Source organism: Petromyzon marinus, chromosome 4, assembly GCF_048934315.1.
Source record: "Petromyzon marinus isolate PM22_M1 ecotype Great Lakes invasive population chromosome 4, UKy_Petmar_22M1.pri1.0, whole genome shotgun sequence".
NCBI lineage: Eukaryota > Metazoa > Chordata > Hyperoartia > Petromyzontiformes > Petromyzontidae > Petromyzon > Petromyzon marinus.
Window position 1 is genome coordinate 19,268,241 of NC_133670.1, and position 17,492 is coordinate 19,285,732.

The 17,492-nt window shown below is 43.9% G+C and overlaps 2 protein-coding genes across 4 annotated transcripts in view; one reads left to right on the forward strand and one right to left on the reverse strand.

Moving 5' to 3' along the window:
- The window catches only part of TOPBP1 (DNA topoisomerase II binding protein 1), a 37,666-nt gene extending 36,790 nt beyond the window's left edge, over positions 1 to 876 (reverse strand). The window contains exon 1 of one of the 2 annotated variants that reach the window (XM_032945710.2): positions 643 to 876. The gene's annotated coding sequence lies outside the window, so the exon portion shown is untranslated. The remainder of the gene's footprint in view (positions 1 to 642) is intronic. The other variant, XM_032945715.2, reaches the window with a different exon arrangement.
- On the forward strand, positions 470 to 10,000 carry SMARCE1 (SWI/SNF related BAF chromatin remodeling complex subunit E1). Of its 2 annotated transcripts, none has more exons than XM_032945717.2 (12): positions 470 to 601; positions 3,678 to 3,749; positions 4,850 to 4,899; positions 5,084 to 5,188; positions 5,387 to 5,464; positions 5,627 to 5,758; positions 6,082 to 6,250; positions 6,702 to 6,874; positions 7,214 to 7,315; positions 7,438 to 7,632; positions 7,871 to 8,072; positions 9,105 to 10,000. In XM_032945717.2, the coding sequence occupies exons 2-12, from the start codon at positions 3,743 to 3,745 to the stop codon at positions 9,305 to 9,307; spliced, it is 1,416 nt and encodes a 471-aa protein (XP_032801608.1). In that variant the 5' UTR covers positions 470 to 601; positions 3,678 to 3,742; the 3' UTR covers positions 9,308 to 10,000. The 2 variants fall into 2 exon arrangements, with proteins under 2 accessions (XP_032801608.1, XP_032801607.1); XM_032945716.2 differs by lacking the exon at positions 470 to 601 and adding an exon at positions 1,070 to 1,219.
- The last annotated feature ends 7,492 nt before the right edge of the window (positions 10,001 to 17,492 follow it).

Consider the following 17,492-nt stretch of genomic DNA (forward strand, 5'->3'; position numbering starts at 1 on the left):
GCGCCAAATCCGGGCCCGAGGTTTTTTTTTGGCGAGAATCGATTCGGCCGGTAAAATCGATTCATTGGTATCCGACTCCTTCACAAAACATTTCCCGTGCGATTACATTAATATTTGGCAATAGTGCAAAAATGTTATATGCAGTCGTTTGTCTGCAGCTGTTCGATCAGAAAGAAGCAAAAAACACGCGAAGGCGGTATAGACGAATCGATTATTGTCGCGGCATTGTCGTTTACGCATCGTTACTCGAGGTTCCCAGAGAGGCGTTGTCGATCCGAGCGCTCACACACGACGGGAGGCCGTGCGCTTCAAATAAAACGCACTGCATTACGTAAAATCCTGCATGAAAGTTGTACACATTAAGGACGATGATCAGAATAAGGTTAAGACGCACGGCACGGCAGAACTAGAATCAATCCTTTATTTTAATCGTGATACGGAATCGAAATGATGGCCTCTTTACCGCTCCTTTGTATGTGGTGCGCGTTTAATTTTTAATGTCACGGATCGGTGAGCAGAGGCTCTCAAGGTCCAAAAACAGCCAAGCGGTCAGCAACAAACAGCACTCATGAAGGTGTAAGAGATAAAGAGGATGCATGCAGTAAGTTGCGGGCGTCGTGCTCGTTCGTGGCGCCTGCTTACCTTGCAATATCCACTTCCTGTGCACAACATAACTGGCGTGTATTTAAGTTAAAACTTCGAATATATATTTTTCTAGTATTTTTAATTAATTAAAATGTAAGGCGTCAGGATAATTCGCAATAAAAGTCGCTCGAAGGTCACGTGACTCCTTTCTGGAAGTCGCGAACCACGCGGTCCTGACGTCACCCCCCACGGCCGCCGTCATCACGCTCGGCGAGGACGTGCGTCGTGGCGTCAGCACGCACGCTCGATGTTGCGTCGTGACATCACGACGCACGCGCGCCGCGAGGGCGTGCGTCGTGACGTCAGCACGCACGTGCGATGTTGCGTCGTGACATCACGCACGCGGGCCGCGAGGCGTAACGCGCGCTTGAGGTCGGCCTCTTCCTGTGCGGTTCCACCCGCCTCCCCCAATAGCACGTCACGACGCCAACGCGATTGCGTCACGCGTAGATTATCTTTCGTACGGCACAAGGGGAGGTTTCGCGCTCGTGACGTCATCACGCACTGTGACGTCAGATCGTTCGCACCGTGAATGAATGAGCGGCCCCGGCAGCGGAGAACAAAGGACGAAGCGGTGAGCGGCGCGGAAACGTGGGACTTGTTTGTTTGTTTTTGTTGTTGTTGGGTTCGTTGTTGTTGTTGGGGCCGTCGTCATGTTCGTGATTGTTGCGTCGGTGAGACGAGAGCAGCAGGGGGGGGAGGGGAGGGGTCGGGGTTGATGAGGAAGAAGTTGTGTTCGCCCGTGGTCTTGCCACCACCATCGCTGTGTGTTGTTGGGACCTCCCCCCCCCCATCTGCGAACTTAATGTCCGTGTCTTAAGTTGCAGCACGGCGCGGGTTTATATCGCTTCTCAATGCGGCCGCGTCTCCAGAAGTCGCACAGAGAGAGAGTGAGTGCGCCTATTTATTTGGAGAGAGAAACGGGGCCATCGGAAGAACTTGAGCGTGGGCATGGCCGGGGGCCAGGGAGTAAGTCGGTCGACAGTACGGATTTTGATGGGAGAAAGGAGTTTTGCAGCGGTCACGCTGTGGATGATGATACAGAAGTGATATGATAATTCCATACGGAGTACACACCGCACTCCACACACGTTCAAACAACCTCGCATTGACTAGCGTGGTGAAGTATGGTATCTCGCCGCCCATAAAGCGTGGGGGAGGCCCTCGTCCAGCGTTGTGGATTGATTGAAAAACAAGGACACTGCGCTTGCCTTTACCGTAGACACAGACACGCGTGTACCGTTATGCAAAGCCAGGCGTGGATGGTGAGGGGTGTGTTTGTGGAAAGGTCAAGCACCTCTGGTCAAAAGGCCCTCTGATTCGCAGCTCATCTCCCATAGGGGGTGTGTGTGTGCCCTCTCTCAAACGCCAGGTCCCCTCCACAGCCCTCATTGTTTAGGGGCTGTCGTCAGTCCGTAACTTCCCACTGCTCTGGGCTCCGCCTTCCCCTATTTCTTCCCATTCCTTTTCAGAGTTAAATCAAGTCCCACAGTGGCCAGATTCTTTTATTTCATCTCAGGCACTTCTTATTACTGCTATGTCGTCCTGTGTCTCTTTTTTGCCTTATCTTGGTATCCACAGAGTTAATCTTGTCCATCTCTCCATCTCATCGTCTCAATTGTTTGTTCCATTGACGTTTAAATGTATGCGGATTTGGGAAACAATTTGCTGCATGTAAAGTTGGCTTGCTCGGATAGCAAGTGGTATCACCCTGGTCAGTGTTTTGGGACCCCACACCAATTGTTATCTCTAAATGGCCAATTATTCTCCCTAAATTGGCACTTGTTGCTATGTTGGTTTCGTACCAATATATTCCATCCCTTCTGAATCCAACAATGGATGAAGGTCTTCCCACGCCATGCCGTTTATGGGGCTTTTGAACCATACTTAAATCTGGTCAGTGTGCGTTAAGTGAGGGAAGATAGGACCCCGTTTGCGATATCACTTGCCAAGACGGAGTTCGTCGGGTTCTTAGTGCAGCTTTTCATTTTGAAATTTAAGTTTTTTAAAAGCACACCAACCTGCTCTCATCCAAATCTCCAGTTCATCGTTTTCATTCCGGTCGGTCTCAATAACTGCACTATAGCGGCGTAAAAAAAGATGTTTTTAATTAGTGTATATTCTAATTGGTTCTTTCGGTATAGTCACGTAGAATGAGAATAAAATAATATATTGATAAAATAAAATAACGCAATAATATTCTTTAAATCGAAATGTATATTCTTTGCTTGTGGCATTTTTAACAGAAACATGTACATTGCCAAAGAAAATTGAGCAAAAGCTGAAATTGCACAAAGGACATGGAGAGGTGCATGCATGGAATTACACTGACAGGAAGAGTAACACATAGATCATATAACATCTGCAAGTTTGATAATTGATTAAAAAATTTTTTTACAAGGAGTCATGTTTGCATTGAAAAAGGTGTCAGTTTTGTTGCCAGATAAAAGGGGTAAAAAAACAATTATCATATTTTGCTACTGGCAAAGGAGGTTCCAATGGTGTATCTGCAAGTTTAACACGTAGGCTTTCGTGACATCTGCAAGTTTAACGTGTAGGCTTTCGCGACACCTGCAAGTAAATTTGGCTAGAGGGGATGGTGTTCATTGGTCGACAAATAACATCAAGAGGGAGGTAGTCCACCACGGAGATGGAGTGATTGCATTGGTTCTTGTACAGGCTCAAGATGGATAATTTCATCGTGAGACCATAAAATATCAACGGCTTGGGGGAGATTTTCATCCAGCAGTAGATAGAACACAGCTGATGATAAATGGTATAGCTAATTATTTAACAATTTAATATATATGTACACACATACGCATATGGTTTTAGTGGTCAGCCCTTAATGTTTACTATTTAAATGCTTAAATACACGTGCTCAGGGAAGTGTGGAGTTTGTTTTACTTTGGCCCATAAATAAAAGGCAGCTGAACTGTGACATGTCTGCTGTGCTGACCTTATTTGTTGATGTTTTTCAGTGTACAACTACTGCCTCTGTGATTGGTTTTCTTGTCTTTTTTATAATCCAGATTCGTGGAAATTGAAAGAAGACGAAGATTAGTGCCTTTCATCGCAGAAAGGGGGATTCCACAATATGTCCAGTAAGCAGACTTTATAGCTGCTTCTTATTCTCATCCAAACCTCCCCTCAATTCATGGGGGTCGCCTGCTCAGATTTTATTTTCCGTGTAAACCTCTACCAAAGTTGCTAATACAGTAAATTCCTCATTCGTGGTGATATGTTAGTTGGGGTTGGGGTGGGTGGCCACGGATCGTATAAACATGATTAAAAGCAATTTGCCGCTATTATGGCTACATCATCTTACGCGAGGATTGATCCCTGATAACATGACCCACTTGTCTAGCCGTGAATGTACGCGGATAATATACATTTGCCGTTCGATTCGTGTTCGTCTTCAACAGCATCACCGCAGTCATCAATAATCCACATTGGGAGGCTGCAGATAAATGCAGATATCTGCAAGAATTTGGCACGTACATCTTCTTATCTGCTAAATAGCCACAGCAGTAGAATTTTTAGTCTACTTTGATAAATTAATTTGGAGTAATTTGTCTCCCAATTCCCGGTGGTGACTAATTTTCCTGTGAAACATCACGCAAAACAGGAGAAGCAATCTCTGTGCAGTTAGATTTTGACCAAGGGTAACAGGAGTTGTGGATGAGTCAACTGCATTATCTCTTCACCCCTTGCACAGAAATTCTGATGTATGAATTGGCATCGAAAACACAGAAATTGAACTGGATAAACTACAGTACTGTGATTCCATTTCCGATTAATATGTAACGGGCTCTGAATAAAGTTACAGCAGACTTTGCCTCGGGTGGCCTCGGCACCTAAATAATAAACCTCTGAAATGTCAGCTGTGCCTGCCTTAACAGTTTTACATGAACACGTTAAACCGTTTAGTTCCGCTCAGTTGACTACATTTAATGTGAAACCAGATTACAATTATTTCTCCAACAATCCTATTTATAGCCCATCTACAGGAGATATTTATTTTCCTGAATTTTTGGTTAAATCAGTTTTTATTATCTCATGTAAGAGCTTTAAGGAACAAACAGGAACTACAAGTAGGAACTTTGTTTTCTTACTTCTAAAAAAATGCACTAATGAAAGTTCCGCCTGTTTGACGTAAGATTTTCTGTTGCAAAAGTGACACTATGTCTTCATGTTCACACAGGGCGCATCCCGTATGCTTCCTCTCCTGCCCCGGGTGTCTCGACGCTATCGGTAAGCATAAATGCTCACCCGATGCTGCCTTAGGAGCGCGCCAAAAGAACCGCACCTTTGGTCAATCAATTTGGCCAATTTCTCACACCTGCGCCCATGTGTTTGGTTGAATGGAGAGCTGTGGCGATTTTGTCAATATTACCTTTTCCTTTTGAAATAATGGCTTTGTGTTGTTTTCTTACAGCAAGCTGCGAGCACACCAGGATATGTGGGCATCAACATTTACAGCCACTTGGCTTATAACAACTACAAGCTGGGAGGAAATGCAGGAAGCAATGCAAGATCCATGGTATGCTTACAGCCTGGATGGGAAAGAGCCCTGCTTTTGTGCAAAAAGTTACAACTTAAAGCAAATTAATTCACATTTCTCACCAATTGTGTTTTTAAGTGTTCTATAGTTGCTGCTTCGGCCATATACAGTTTAATGGATTGTGTTAACAAAAGTTATGCAAATGTTATTCTCTTGGGTTTTTTTTATCTCTTCAAGGCCAGCGGTATCAATGTCCCAAAAGCCCCAAAGGCTCCAGACAAGCCCCTCATGCCTTACATGCGGTACAGCAGAAAGGTTGGTACTCATCTACAGTGACGCAGCATAACTTTGCACACTTGATGTTTTGCCACAAAACTAATGTACATGCTGCAGGTAACTTGAGCTCGTGCTGCGGGCACATGCAGAGTGCTGCGATGGCTCATGGAGTCACATGAATTCCTTCGTCGATTCTTTTAGGTTTGGGATCAGGTTAAAGCAGCCAACCCTGACCTGAAGCTCTGGGAGATTGGGAAAATCATCGGCAGCATGTGGCGCGACTTAAGTGAGGAGGACAAGCAGGAATATCTGAATGACTACGAAGCGGAAAAGGTAAACAAATATGTCTCTCTGCTCCTGGGTGGACACAGCTTAGTGATGCATCTCAGTGATTCCCATAAAGAGCCCAGTCTCCTTAGTTCCAATGGGATAGCATGGTTAATAAATAATACATCCAGTGGGACCCGGGTTGTATTATCAAGAATGTTCAATTGCATATGGCGGTGAAATATGTAAAACATGCTATTGTAACAGTTGACTAATTCACTGTTCTGGCAGAGATCTCTGACATGGCATTGACGATAACGATAATAATAATACTCTATTTATAACCAGGTTAGAGAGCCGCCTGATGAAGTGTGTTTTGCTGTTTTCAGATAGAGTATAATGACTTGATGAAGGCGTACCACACCTCACCAACATACCTGGCCTACATCAACGCGAAGACGCGTGCGGAAGCGGCACAGGAGGAGGAAAGTCGACAGAGGCAGCGTATGGAGAAGGTGGACCCATATGTCAGCATCCAGCCTGCCGATGACCCAGACGGTACACGCCTTGCTGTGAATCCAGACCTTTCCCAGATCCTAACGTTAGTCATGGTTCTGACAACTGAGTCAGCATCTAGTCACATACTCTGTAGTACATTCCCACTTTAAACCTATTCATAAATGTGGACTCAAAACATAATCTTGGCTGTGATCCTAGATCATGTCACCTGAGGTTTGGATGGCTGAGAACACCAACACATAATTTTGCTGTGCAGTGCTAGAGGAATAATAGTTTAATATTTTAGGGTGGAGCAGTAACCCCTCCACCACTGCAACCAACCCCACGCTGACTAATGTGGTAAGGCTTGTTCAAACAACCCCACACTCAAAATGGCGTGGTAAGACCTCCATCCAGCAGTGGATTGGCAAAAGGCTGGACGTCTTATTTGTATTGTTATTTTCTCATGAAGTGACATGTATCACCAGTGTTGTCCGATTTGTCTCCGCAGATCATGATGATGGATCCTCCTTAAAGCACCTAGGGGCTTCGCGCTTTCAGCGGAACCACCGCCTCATCAATGAGGTCCTCAGCGAGGTCGTGGTCCCAGATGTGCGCGTGGTGGTGACCACCGGACGGATGCAGGTTCTCAAGCGCCAGGTGGACTCGCTCACCGTGCACCAGGTGAGGCCCCTCCCGACAGCAGCGTCGCTTGTTCGCTCGTGGGCCATGATTTTATCCAGCCCTTGAGTACAATGAGCGCGGGCTGTTTTCCGCAATTCCTCTGAACTATACCCACTGGGAATCTCCCTCGTGGCGCTGCATTCTCGAATATGATGCTGCGTCCGATAACATGCCGTCACGTTCATCAATATTGGCAATCCTAGGAGATTATCAATATTGGCCACGGGCTCGAAAATGGTTACACACGGCTGCTCTATGCATTGGGTCAAATGCATCGGCATGATTGATGGGTTGAATGACTTTCTAGAGATTAACTGGGTCCCATCTTGTTTGTTGCAGAGGAAATTGGAAGCAGAGCTTCTTCAGATTGAGGAACGCCACCTCGAGAAAAAGAGAAAATTTCTGGAAAACACATCAACATTCAACAGCGAAATGAAAAGGGCAAGTGCACTTGTATATATTTTTGTTATTTTAAAAGAATTATAAATATTTTGTCGCCAAAGCATGTGCCTCCCACACGCGCATAATCTGTTGCATTGTTGTCGGTGTTGTTTGCTCCTCAGCTGTGTGGCATGAAGGTGGAGGTGGATCTGGAGCGGATCCTGGCAGAGATGGAGGCCCTGCGGCAGCAGCAGAGAGAGGAGGCTGCAGCTAAGGCCGCAGCAGCTGCAGCAGTTACAGCTAAGGCTGCAGCGGCTGCAGCGAGCGCGGCACTTGCTGCCGTGGAAAAATCTGCAGCAAAGCCCGATGATGCACCAGTAAGCTGTCAAATACCATCACCTTAATCATTGTCACCATAGTCCAATTAATTGTCTCTCTAATTACCTAGTGTCATCCTCATCACTTAGATATGATGTCCATGACAGATGCTTTCCACTTTTCGCGATCTTCGGCGTTTGTCACAGAGTCCAGTCAAACTTCTCACAGTTTAATTGCTGTAGGCAATTTCTGACGAAGCTGAATTTTTGCACCTTGCGTATATTTACGTGTGTTTAGGCGGTCAACGGAGATACACCCGAAGCCGCCGCAGAAGAGGAGATGGAGACCGACGTGGGAGAGGGAGAGAAACTGCCTGCCCAAGAGATGGAGGAGAGCCCCTCCTCCACAGGCTCCACAACGGGGAAGGTGACGCCTCCCGAGTCCCCCAATGAGGCCGTGGCCGAAGTGGCGGTGGAGAGCGTCAAGGAGCAGCAGACAAGTGCGTACACTACATAGCGGGGGGCTGGGGTTGGTGGGTTAGATCCAGACCATGACGCCTGTATATTTAGAGTTTGCATGTTCTCCCCGTGGTCAAGTACATTTCTCTCCGGGTCCTCCGGTTTTTCCCGCTACATTTAGAAACACGCGTTATAGAGTTTTTGGCTGCGATAAATTTCCACGTGATAGGCCACTTCGTTGAGCTATAATTTGTGGCCAGGTCGCTTCTAAAGAAGAGCTGTATAGCTCAGTAGGCCTTACCTCGTAAAATAAAAATAGTTAATAGTTACAAATAGTAAGTTATACATTCACTTTTCCCGAACCACATTTTGCACTATTTTTTTCTGTATGGGGGAAAAAAACCATGGTCGCACTTTCATTTTTTTTGTTGCATGTACTGCATACGAAATAGTTTTAGTCAGGTCCAAATCGACTTAGGGAGAACAGTGGCATGCAGTGGTTTGCTTAGCCTGGTGTGTACCTGGCAAGTGCAGTTTCATTTGCAGCCCTTGCCAACACCGCTAACGAGTGACATCTGAACTGGTTTTGCCGCCCCTTTCATCAACCCTCACTTTGCAGCAATTTGATCAAACAATCTCCATGACTGATAATGGGTTGGGGGAGGCCTTCACACAGCAGTGGATTGACACGTATTATAATAGCTATTTTTCAACACCAGGTATGCTTTTAATTAAAGCTGCTCATGAATACTTTGTAATTGAATGTTGAGTTATTTTAAGTTTGTTTATTTCATCATTGAGTTATTTGATTACATCACAAAGATGTTACAGTTTTAGTACCAATTAAATTTATCGTCCAAATCCATGTAATTACATGCCCATCATTTTATGTTGTGGTAATTACTTGTATGATTAAAGCACATTTACGTGCTCAATGGTTAAACAGAACAGCCCAGCCCCCATTGTTTTAGCCATGGACATAATGGTGGTGACAGGCTACTGGCAGGAAAAGTATGCTGTTAGCTGAGCTGTTCTGGCTATTCTCATGCTGTCTTCCTGATCTCCTCCCACAGAGGCAGCACCTTCACTGGAGGAGGAGAAGAAAGAGCAGAAGGAGGTGAAAGGAGGCAAAAAGAAAAGAGCTGAGAAAACTAATTTCAAAAGGGTGGAAGGAAAGGAAACTAAAGGCGAAGCTGCCAACTCAGGGAGGAGGGGAGAGGCAACGGGAAGAGAGATGCAAAATGGTAGCTCTAGCGGTGACGGAGACTCGGGATAACCTTGAATATGAGCAACACAATGCCACTGAAGATATATCTTGTCTTTACCTGCATATGGCACCATTGAACTAACTCAGATGGCAGAGCATACGTTTGTTTAAAAAAAATGAAACTTTTAATTTCCATTTGGTTATTGTTTTTGCCAATTTGTTTGACCAGTGTAACATTTTGCTCTGCTATATTGCATTGGAATGTGTCTGGTGTTTGTTGTGTTTAACTTTCATAAGCTGTTTCCATTATCACTGAATATTCTGCTTTAGGCAGTGCGAGTTGATGGAAGTCTTTTCACCAGCATAATACCAGGTCTAGTTGAAGATGCAGAAATTAAGCGCAACACATGGGGATATTGTTCTGGAACTCTGGATTGTTGGGTGCATCAATGGACCAGCTGCAAAATAGTTTCTTGTGGCTTTAGCTTAATTAATCAATAATAGATGTATTGTATCTTGTAGAGTTTCAGTTGTATAACTTTGTTTAGATATTTTATATTGTTCACGAGTACGATTGTTTTTTTCAGGTTTTTAACTGCAAATAGATGAAGGTATTCTTCAAGCATTCATGTTAGTTCTCAGGGGTTCTTCTCAGAAACAGGTTCAGGTAATGTTGATTATTTAAATCCAACGCCAACGTTATTTTTTTGCAAGATGGTTTACTTTTAATATTTAAAAAAACTATTAAAATATCGACCAATATTCCATGTCTTGTGGGAGTTTTCATATTAAAAATGGTTCCATGATTTGCATTCTAAAATGCAGTGTTCATCAATTACACTACAAATGAAAAGCTACATATTTTTAGTGGAGGATGGAACACGTGAAGGGGCTAGGGGAAGAGGAAGACCGTGGTGTGGACTGGACATCAAACACTGGACAAGATGGAAGCTATCGCGGTTGAGAGGCAGCAACGCACGGAGAGGAATGGAGAGACTGCTGCAAGGAGATGTCAGTTAAGGCAACAATCATGCCCCAACAGCCCAAATGGCCGAGGGACTAGAAGGACGTGATTACGTGTCAATGCATCGTCTGACAAACACGATTGTTGGGATGTATTTAAAAAGCCCAGAGGTACAATGCACGTGAACATGATATACAACAAAACACCAGCCTCAAATGTCATGCACAAATGTACGTGAATGCTCGAACAAATTCTAAACTTTAGTGAATGATTTGTCAAAATCAGAAATTTTTACTTTTATATATTTGTTTCCTTATTGCAATGATTTGTGGCCAGGGCTGGCTCGGCCAGCGAGTTCATCCAGTTGTGTACTCCCACATCAAATGCATGCGTGACGGGAGCTGTCGGGCTGCCGAATCGTCAGTGGGTGCCTGCTCGCGGCCTTCGTCTCACCGGTTTGGGGCTGCTGTTCTGCCTCAAGTCACTGCAAAGTTGTGGTTTTTACAATTTCATTTGTGTTCGCTACGTTTGCCGAGGGCTTCAAGTATGTACCGTATCTCCAGATTTAAAAACAAACGATTGCCCAAGCTGACATTTGATGTACTCGCGTAGTTAATTGATATGTGCATTCATAAAAGTTGGCAAGGCTTGAAAATATATACGTTTACATTTTATGCTGAAACGTAGGTTCCCTGTTATAGTATAATAAAAAAAAATGGAATACTGCAGGCTGTAATAATCTGTGAAAGAATTACATGAACGACCAACTGCATTTATGCTTTGACCGAATTCTAATGGAACGACAGTACTGCAGTGATGAATCAGGTTGGCATGTCATGCCTCCTAGTGGTATGACTTGAACGTTAATGCTGTACGGTCCAGCAACGTGTTGCCGTACAAAAGTACGCAGATACAGTACATTTAAATAGAATCACACTGAATAAGTATTAATGGGGTCAGGTTTTGCCAATACTATCCCTGCACACAATGTGAAACTGCTTAGCGGCTGTTGAGGAGATGGGTAGAGTCGGTGTCGGTATCATGCTGCAAGATGCATTACCCCCGAGCCTACAGGCTGGCTGCTGGTTAGTTTCAAGTTTCTTTTGTTTAACCAGGTGATAACTCAAGAGACCAGGATGAGACTCATTTGCAAGTGACCTGGATTAATACTGGACTATACAATCTAAAGAGGGAACCATTTGAGCAGCATTGGGTGTTTCTTTTTTTTAACTGTGATTGCGAAAAGCAACACAACTAATGTGACTGAAGAAATCCATCCGTGATGCCAGCTGTGACCTCAAATTAGAAACGTGGACACTGATTAAAAAAAAATCCGGAAGGTACACAAACAGGCATTTTAGGAACGGCTGTCCGCCGAGAGACAGAGGAAGACGTGCATCGGAGAACAATATAGAGTCGGAGACTGGGCTTGGGCAGGACAGGGCGGAGAAGGGATGATGGCCGACGAACGAGACAGGTTGAGTGGCAGCCACAGGGAAGGTGGCCACGGGAGGTTAGGCGACATGACATCATCTCGTGTGCAGTTGCCAGACGGGCAGTGGTGTCGCAGGACCCTGAGGTATGGTGTCGGCTGACCGTCATCTTTTAGTGGATTGACCATGGCTCATGGTAATAATGAGGAATATGATGTGTGAATATTATTAACCGTACCTAGTGCTTGGGACATGTGTATGTATGCATGCTGAACTCTCTTCGCATTTAGCCAACCGTGCTAATCGGAGGTGCGGGACGAATTGGATGGCACGTCAATGAACACTGAACTCAGGGGTACGGTCCAGCCCTGGCTTAAGGAATACTGCAAAGGGTTTGGTGATTACACCTGCCTGTGCTCAGGCATACACACTGGAACCATTGGTTGAATGTGAAGGGATTTGTAATTATTGCGGGAAGCAGAGTGTTTGCGAAGATAAGATATGAAATGCAAAATGACAAGCTGCCAATTGGGCGTTTCCCCCCTGAGTGAAACCACTTGGGGTTACTTGGTTGAGTCATGGTTTAGCGCTTATGACAACTTGGATTTTATCCAAAAAGCTAATCATAATATTTGGTCACCTGAAAATATCTGTAAATATTGGGGTTCAACATAAAAGTCGTGATGTGATTTAATTTTCATAATGTGAAAGCATCTACAGTCCTGCTCTGGGCATCGTATGGGAAATTATAATGCCATGACTTCTCAGAAAACATTAAAGTTGTCATTTTAAAAAGCGATGGCAAGAAAAATCAGCCATGTATTTAATTATGTCTAAGGACATGCCTGCGTTTATCGATTGTAAATACATCAACGATTGACCTTTTATGTTAATAATTTTCATCTCTGCACTACATTATTTTAAAAAATAAAAATATAAAACAATACAATTCTCACGACGTTTCGACTGCAACACAAGCAATCATCATCAGGTGTGAAAACCACAGCAAGAAAATTTGAAAAAAGTGGCGGTTTTTTTAAGGTTAGCACCACGGAGAGCGATTTGGCAGTTATTCAGATGGACGAGTCCATCTATGTTCGGAAAAGGGGAGGGGGGAGACGAAAATAATGGATGCGGTCTGAAAGCCACCATAAGCGTGAACAATCAATTAAGACCCAAAATGGTTTATCACATCCTTCCAATGATTGCTAAGCCAGAATCCATCTTCTCGGTTGAAATTGTCTCTCTGTTTGTATATGTGGATAGCCTCATGAACGAATCTCTCATGGTAGCCAGATGGCTTACAAAGAACCTCTGTCTTGGAAAAGTCAATGTCATGTGAGCCTACTGAATTATAACAATGATCTTCCACGGCCGAGGTGTTGGTCCTACCGTGTTTTAGGTCTGCTTTGTGTTCACTGTATCTGAAATGCCACTTTATATTTTGTTAATCTAAAAAACAAAAACCTGTTTGAGCACACATCACCAGGGAGCTAGACTTATGGTGTGGTCAGTGGCTCACTGCACAGCTCCACACCTCCAGCAATGGCCAACTGTCCCACAAGAGCAAATATTTACAATTGATCGGGTACATTAAAAAGGTAAAGATTTAGCCCTGCAGTTGCTTGATTATGCCACCGCTGGCAGAAGCGCCTATACTCGAGGGAGTTCAAGACAGTTTTTCCAGAAGGTATTTACCCTATTTCAGACGTCTCGGACGAGTTGGGACTATCCACACTTTACTCCACCACGTGTAACCTTGTCAATGGACTAACTTTGATGTACCCTATTATACTTCTAGGTGGAGGGAGGCCAGGGGTATATTAGTAATTGGCCCATTCTTTCACTTGTCATACCAGGAGACCAAAGCGGCGACCTCTGGATTTCTAGTCAAGTGTGCATAACATGACTTGCGAATGCAATTATCAGAAATTGCTTTTTAAAAGAACTTTCATACCAATGTTCCGAAGTAAAAATTAAACTCGAAGCCTCCCGTCTATTGTCTCGTGATGCTGGGGAGAACGAGTCAGAAATACACCTTTACTTTGGCATTATCAGTGTCACTTATCCACTGGCGTCGGCCCCAACGTATGTATGCATGTTGAATTCCATTTGCACTGTACGTAGCCAACCGTGCTAACCGCCAAATGAACAAAATGCTTCCAAAGTCGTAATAAAGCACCTTGCCAATCAATTCACCCAAATCAAAATTAAACTTTTAGTGGGACTTTTCGAGCATATTAATTCAGACACCCATGGGTTTAAGTCGAACAGCTGCTGGAGGCCTCGTGCCATAAATTGATGACTGTGGGAAACTGGCACGGGCGAGCCCTAACGCGAGGCTTATGCCTGCTCAAGTTCTGGGATACTCCCTCAATATTGCTGCCTGCGGCTCGAGGGACCCAGAGGGGTCCATTATTCCACGTGCCACTAGATTTTCAAACCAGCGTGTGACTTAAAACATCAACTGGGCATGCTACTGAATGTCGTGAGTTTGTGTGTGCTTATGCAATGTTGACATTGACGTTGCATGGTTTGCACCGACTGATGAGCTGTACCCACATTTTTTGTTACATTGGTAACCAATTTTATAATGCATTATCTTCATCACCATCCAAGAGCAATATGCTGCTGGATGAAGGCCTCCTCACGCGGTCGCCATCCTTCATAGTCCTACAGTGCCACAATCCATCTAGCTCCTGCGCACAAAACTGATCTCATAACTATTACAGCAGTGGATGTCCTCTTGGGTGCATGCTCTCCTTTGGCTGCCACGTCAATAAAAGTCTCATCCAGCAGCCATTATTTATTGGTATGATGTGTTCTGTCCCAGCAAAATTATATTACTTAACAACAACATTACGACTCCTGATCATGTGACTTTTTCTGTCTTTTAATGGAATCCCAAGTAAAACAAAAAGTCCATTCAACAAATTTTCCAATAAAAATTACAAGATTGGAGGAACACAAACTAATGCAAGAGACAAACAATAACACCATTTGTGCTTTGACAAAAACGAAATTCGATCACGAAAATCAGCAAAACATTGTGCCTGAGGAGGAAAGTTTCCAATCTGTGCACAATGACAGCTTTGCCACATGGATAACAAATGTAGACATTGACAAAAAATGAAACAAAGGATGAAATGTGTGCAGAGAAGCACTGACATACGTGTGTGGAATTAAAATAGCAAGGACCACCCATTATTAGTCGAATACACAGATTCATTGAGTCAGAAGGCTCTTGCTTTGAGATGTGTTGACGTGTTTAAAGCACTATTAGGCTGTGGCTTACACCAAGTGCTCTTGCAAATATGAGCTTGATAAAGTCGTAATTTCCATCATTGTATTTCCGAATTCACCCAACATGCATTTGATCTCGTCAGATTTCAGAAGCAAAGCAGCTTTTCGCCTGAATAGCACTTGGGTGAGAGACCACCACGCACAAGCAGGTTGTCATAGGCATCTGCAGCGCTGTGCTATGTTGTGGGTTGCAGAGGAAAGTGTTTCAAAATCATTTGCTGAACAGTGCTTCTATGCTGCCATGTCTTCACCAACCAGCATTGGTAAAATGACCCTCACGAGCAGCATGGCGTGTAGAGGTCTGCATCAAGTAGTTGATTGATAAAAGGGTTAGGTAGAGATGAGCATCTTCAGGCAGGCATCTGGAGAAGTGCCCTTTGTCTCTGTGCTGCGCTGCTGTTCCCCAATGTATCAGACAGACATGGTTTAGAATTGATTAACTGTAGTACTGCAGGTCTCGCAAACATGGTACCTTCTTTATTAAAGGTCCTGACAAGCACCTTTAGCAATGTACATTCGTGTTCCAGCATGTGAGCATATGTACGTGCCAAGTCGATTAAGCCCCCAATGGCGTGCAGAGACGAGGCAGCCTCCAAGGTATGCCAGAGCTTGTCAGATGATTCGAAACTCATACGAGAACAACAATGCCCTATATAGCTTATATTAAAAGTACATTTTAAATAATAATTTCGTTTAACACAAATTCTTGCACATTTATAACCTCGAAGTATGGATTTCAATGAGGTGGGGTTTTTTTATTATTATTATCTTTGCTTGAAAAATTGGGGTATTGGGTGTGGTGATTGATAAATGATGAAATATCGCTGGTCGGCCCCACATCATCGTGCGGGTACAGGCCGAGCTGTGGCAAAGTCTGATTGGCTGGACTGAGGTTTTAGCCTCCAGATACGAAACCAGCTGAGCAAGAACTATCAGGTTGACAGCTGGACGTGAAACAATAATCCCAGATTTTTGGCGCTGTGCTTGCTCAAATGAGTGAAACTTAATCTTGATTTGAAGCTTTCGTGACTGCAGGAATCCATACTCTTTGTTTTTTTCAGTCACGTAGGCACATCAGTGGCTGTGCACCGTCCTTCACGAAACCGCATCGACCAGCGTGGTGAAGTATAGTCGCACACATCCCCATAACCAGCACGGCATGGGGAGGCCTCCCTTTCCAATATCGGATTGACAAATTGATGTAAAGTATTTAATTACTGTACGGTACTTCGTTCTAAATGCATTCAAGTGTGCACATATAATTTATGTAGACACACACTAGGATAGATATTTATACATCCACATGAATACACAAATCGTATACTTGGTTAGCGTATATATAATTAAGAACTTGAATCCCAGAGGATTATGTTGCGGTCCATAGGGCTGGGCTCTAATTGTGCCATTTTTCGATCTGTGGAGTGGAGGAGGTATCGAGTGTGCAGGTGGTGCAACTCCACGGGGCCCAGACAATGTGCTCCGAAGACAGAGAGATCAAAAGGGAAGGGGGGGGGGGGGATTGGATAAGGGGGCCCACATGTTATTCCTTATATCAGGGCCCATGACAACAACGCTATGCCACTGGAGCTGTGGGACCGTTCTGAACATGGGTGACATGATCAGTGTGGTTGGTGAGGTTGCGTTGGACACTGGTTTTGGATGGTGAGCTGGAGTTGGTATCCCCCCTCCAGGTCTCTGGCGTTCACCTTCAGTGGCTCTTGTTATTGTGCGGGCTATGTGTACGACTTTCATGTACCATCTCTTGTGTGTCCTTGCTAACACCTGTTTCCATCTCCCCACCATTGCCCTGTTGATCACGTTTCCGTGTGTTACTTTGATATGCAACAGCATTCAGGGGATCAATACATGCAATATTTTTCCTTTTACTTAAGAACCCATCTTTTTCAATAAAAAAATATTCTTATTTTGTTTAGTTTAATAAAACATATTTCAATGATCAAAAATGTGTGTGATTAAAAATGAAAATGAGTAATGGAATGCTGTATTAAGTTTTGCACCATTATCACGCCTTGCTTTGTCTCTGGTGAATGCACTCAATGAACGGACATGGAGAACAAACAGCACAGCAGCGCACACACACACACACTTTTGAGAAACTGTGACCCTTATTACATTAATGATCTACGACGTATTGCTATTTTGAACTATAAGATGTTCACTAAAAATGTAAAGACTGTACAGGAATTTTCACAATACAGTACATGCTTCGTAATGAGGGTAAATACATCACTGGTTCAAGTGACGGAAATGTTTAATTTTCACGAAGGTGCAGCAGTTCCTTAGGATCCTTGGAGCTCAAATGAAATAGCTCATGATGAGGTCTTGGTATAAACCAAAAGAGAACGTTTTTAAGTTTGCATCAAATCCAACACCATAAACCTGTATCAACGTACAGTACTGTATTTCGTTGCTCAGGTAAATGTTAAATTTTTATTTAAAGCTTTCGTGACTCAGGGATTCATATTCTTGGTTCTTTCGGTAAAGTCACGTAGAAGGGAAACAATAAAATAATTAAAAAATAATAAAAATATTA

Coding starts and splice junctions, on each gene's coding strand:
- SMARCE1 (XM_032945717.2), top strand. Junction 6,251..6,701: donor GCCTGCCGATGACCCAGACG/GTACACGCCTTG, acceptor TTGTCTCCGCAG/ATCATGATGATGGATCCTCC. Junction 6,875..7,213: donor ACTCGCTCACCGTGCACCAG/GTGAGGCCCCTC, acceptor TGTTTGTTGCAG/AGGAAATTGGAAGCAGAGCT.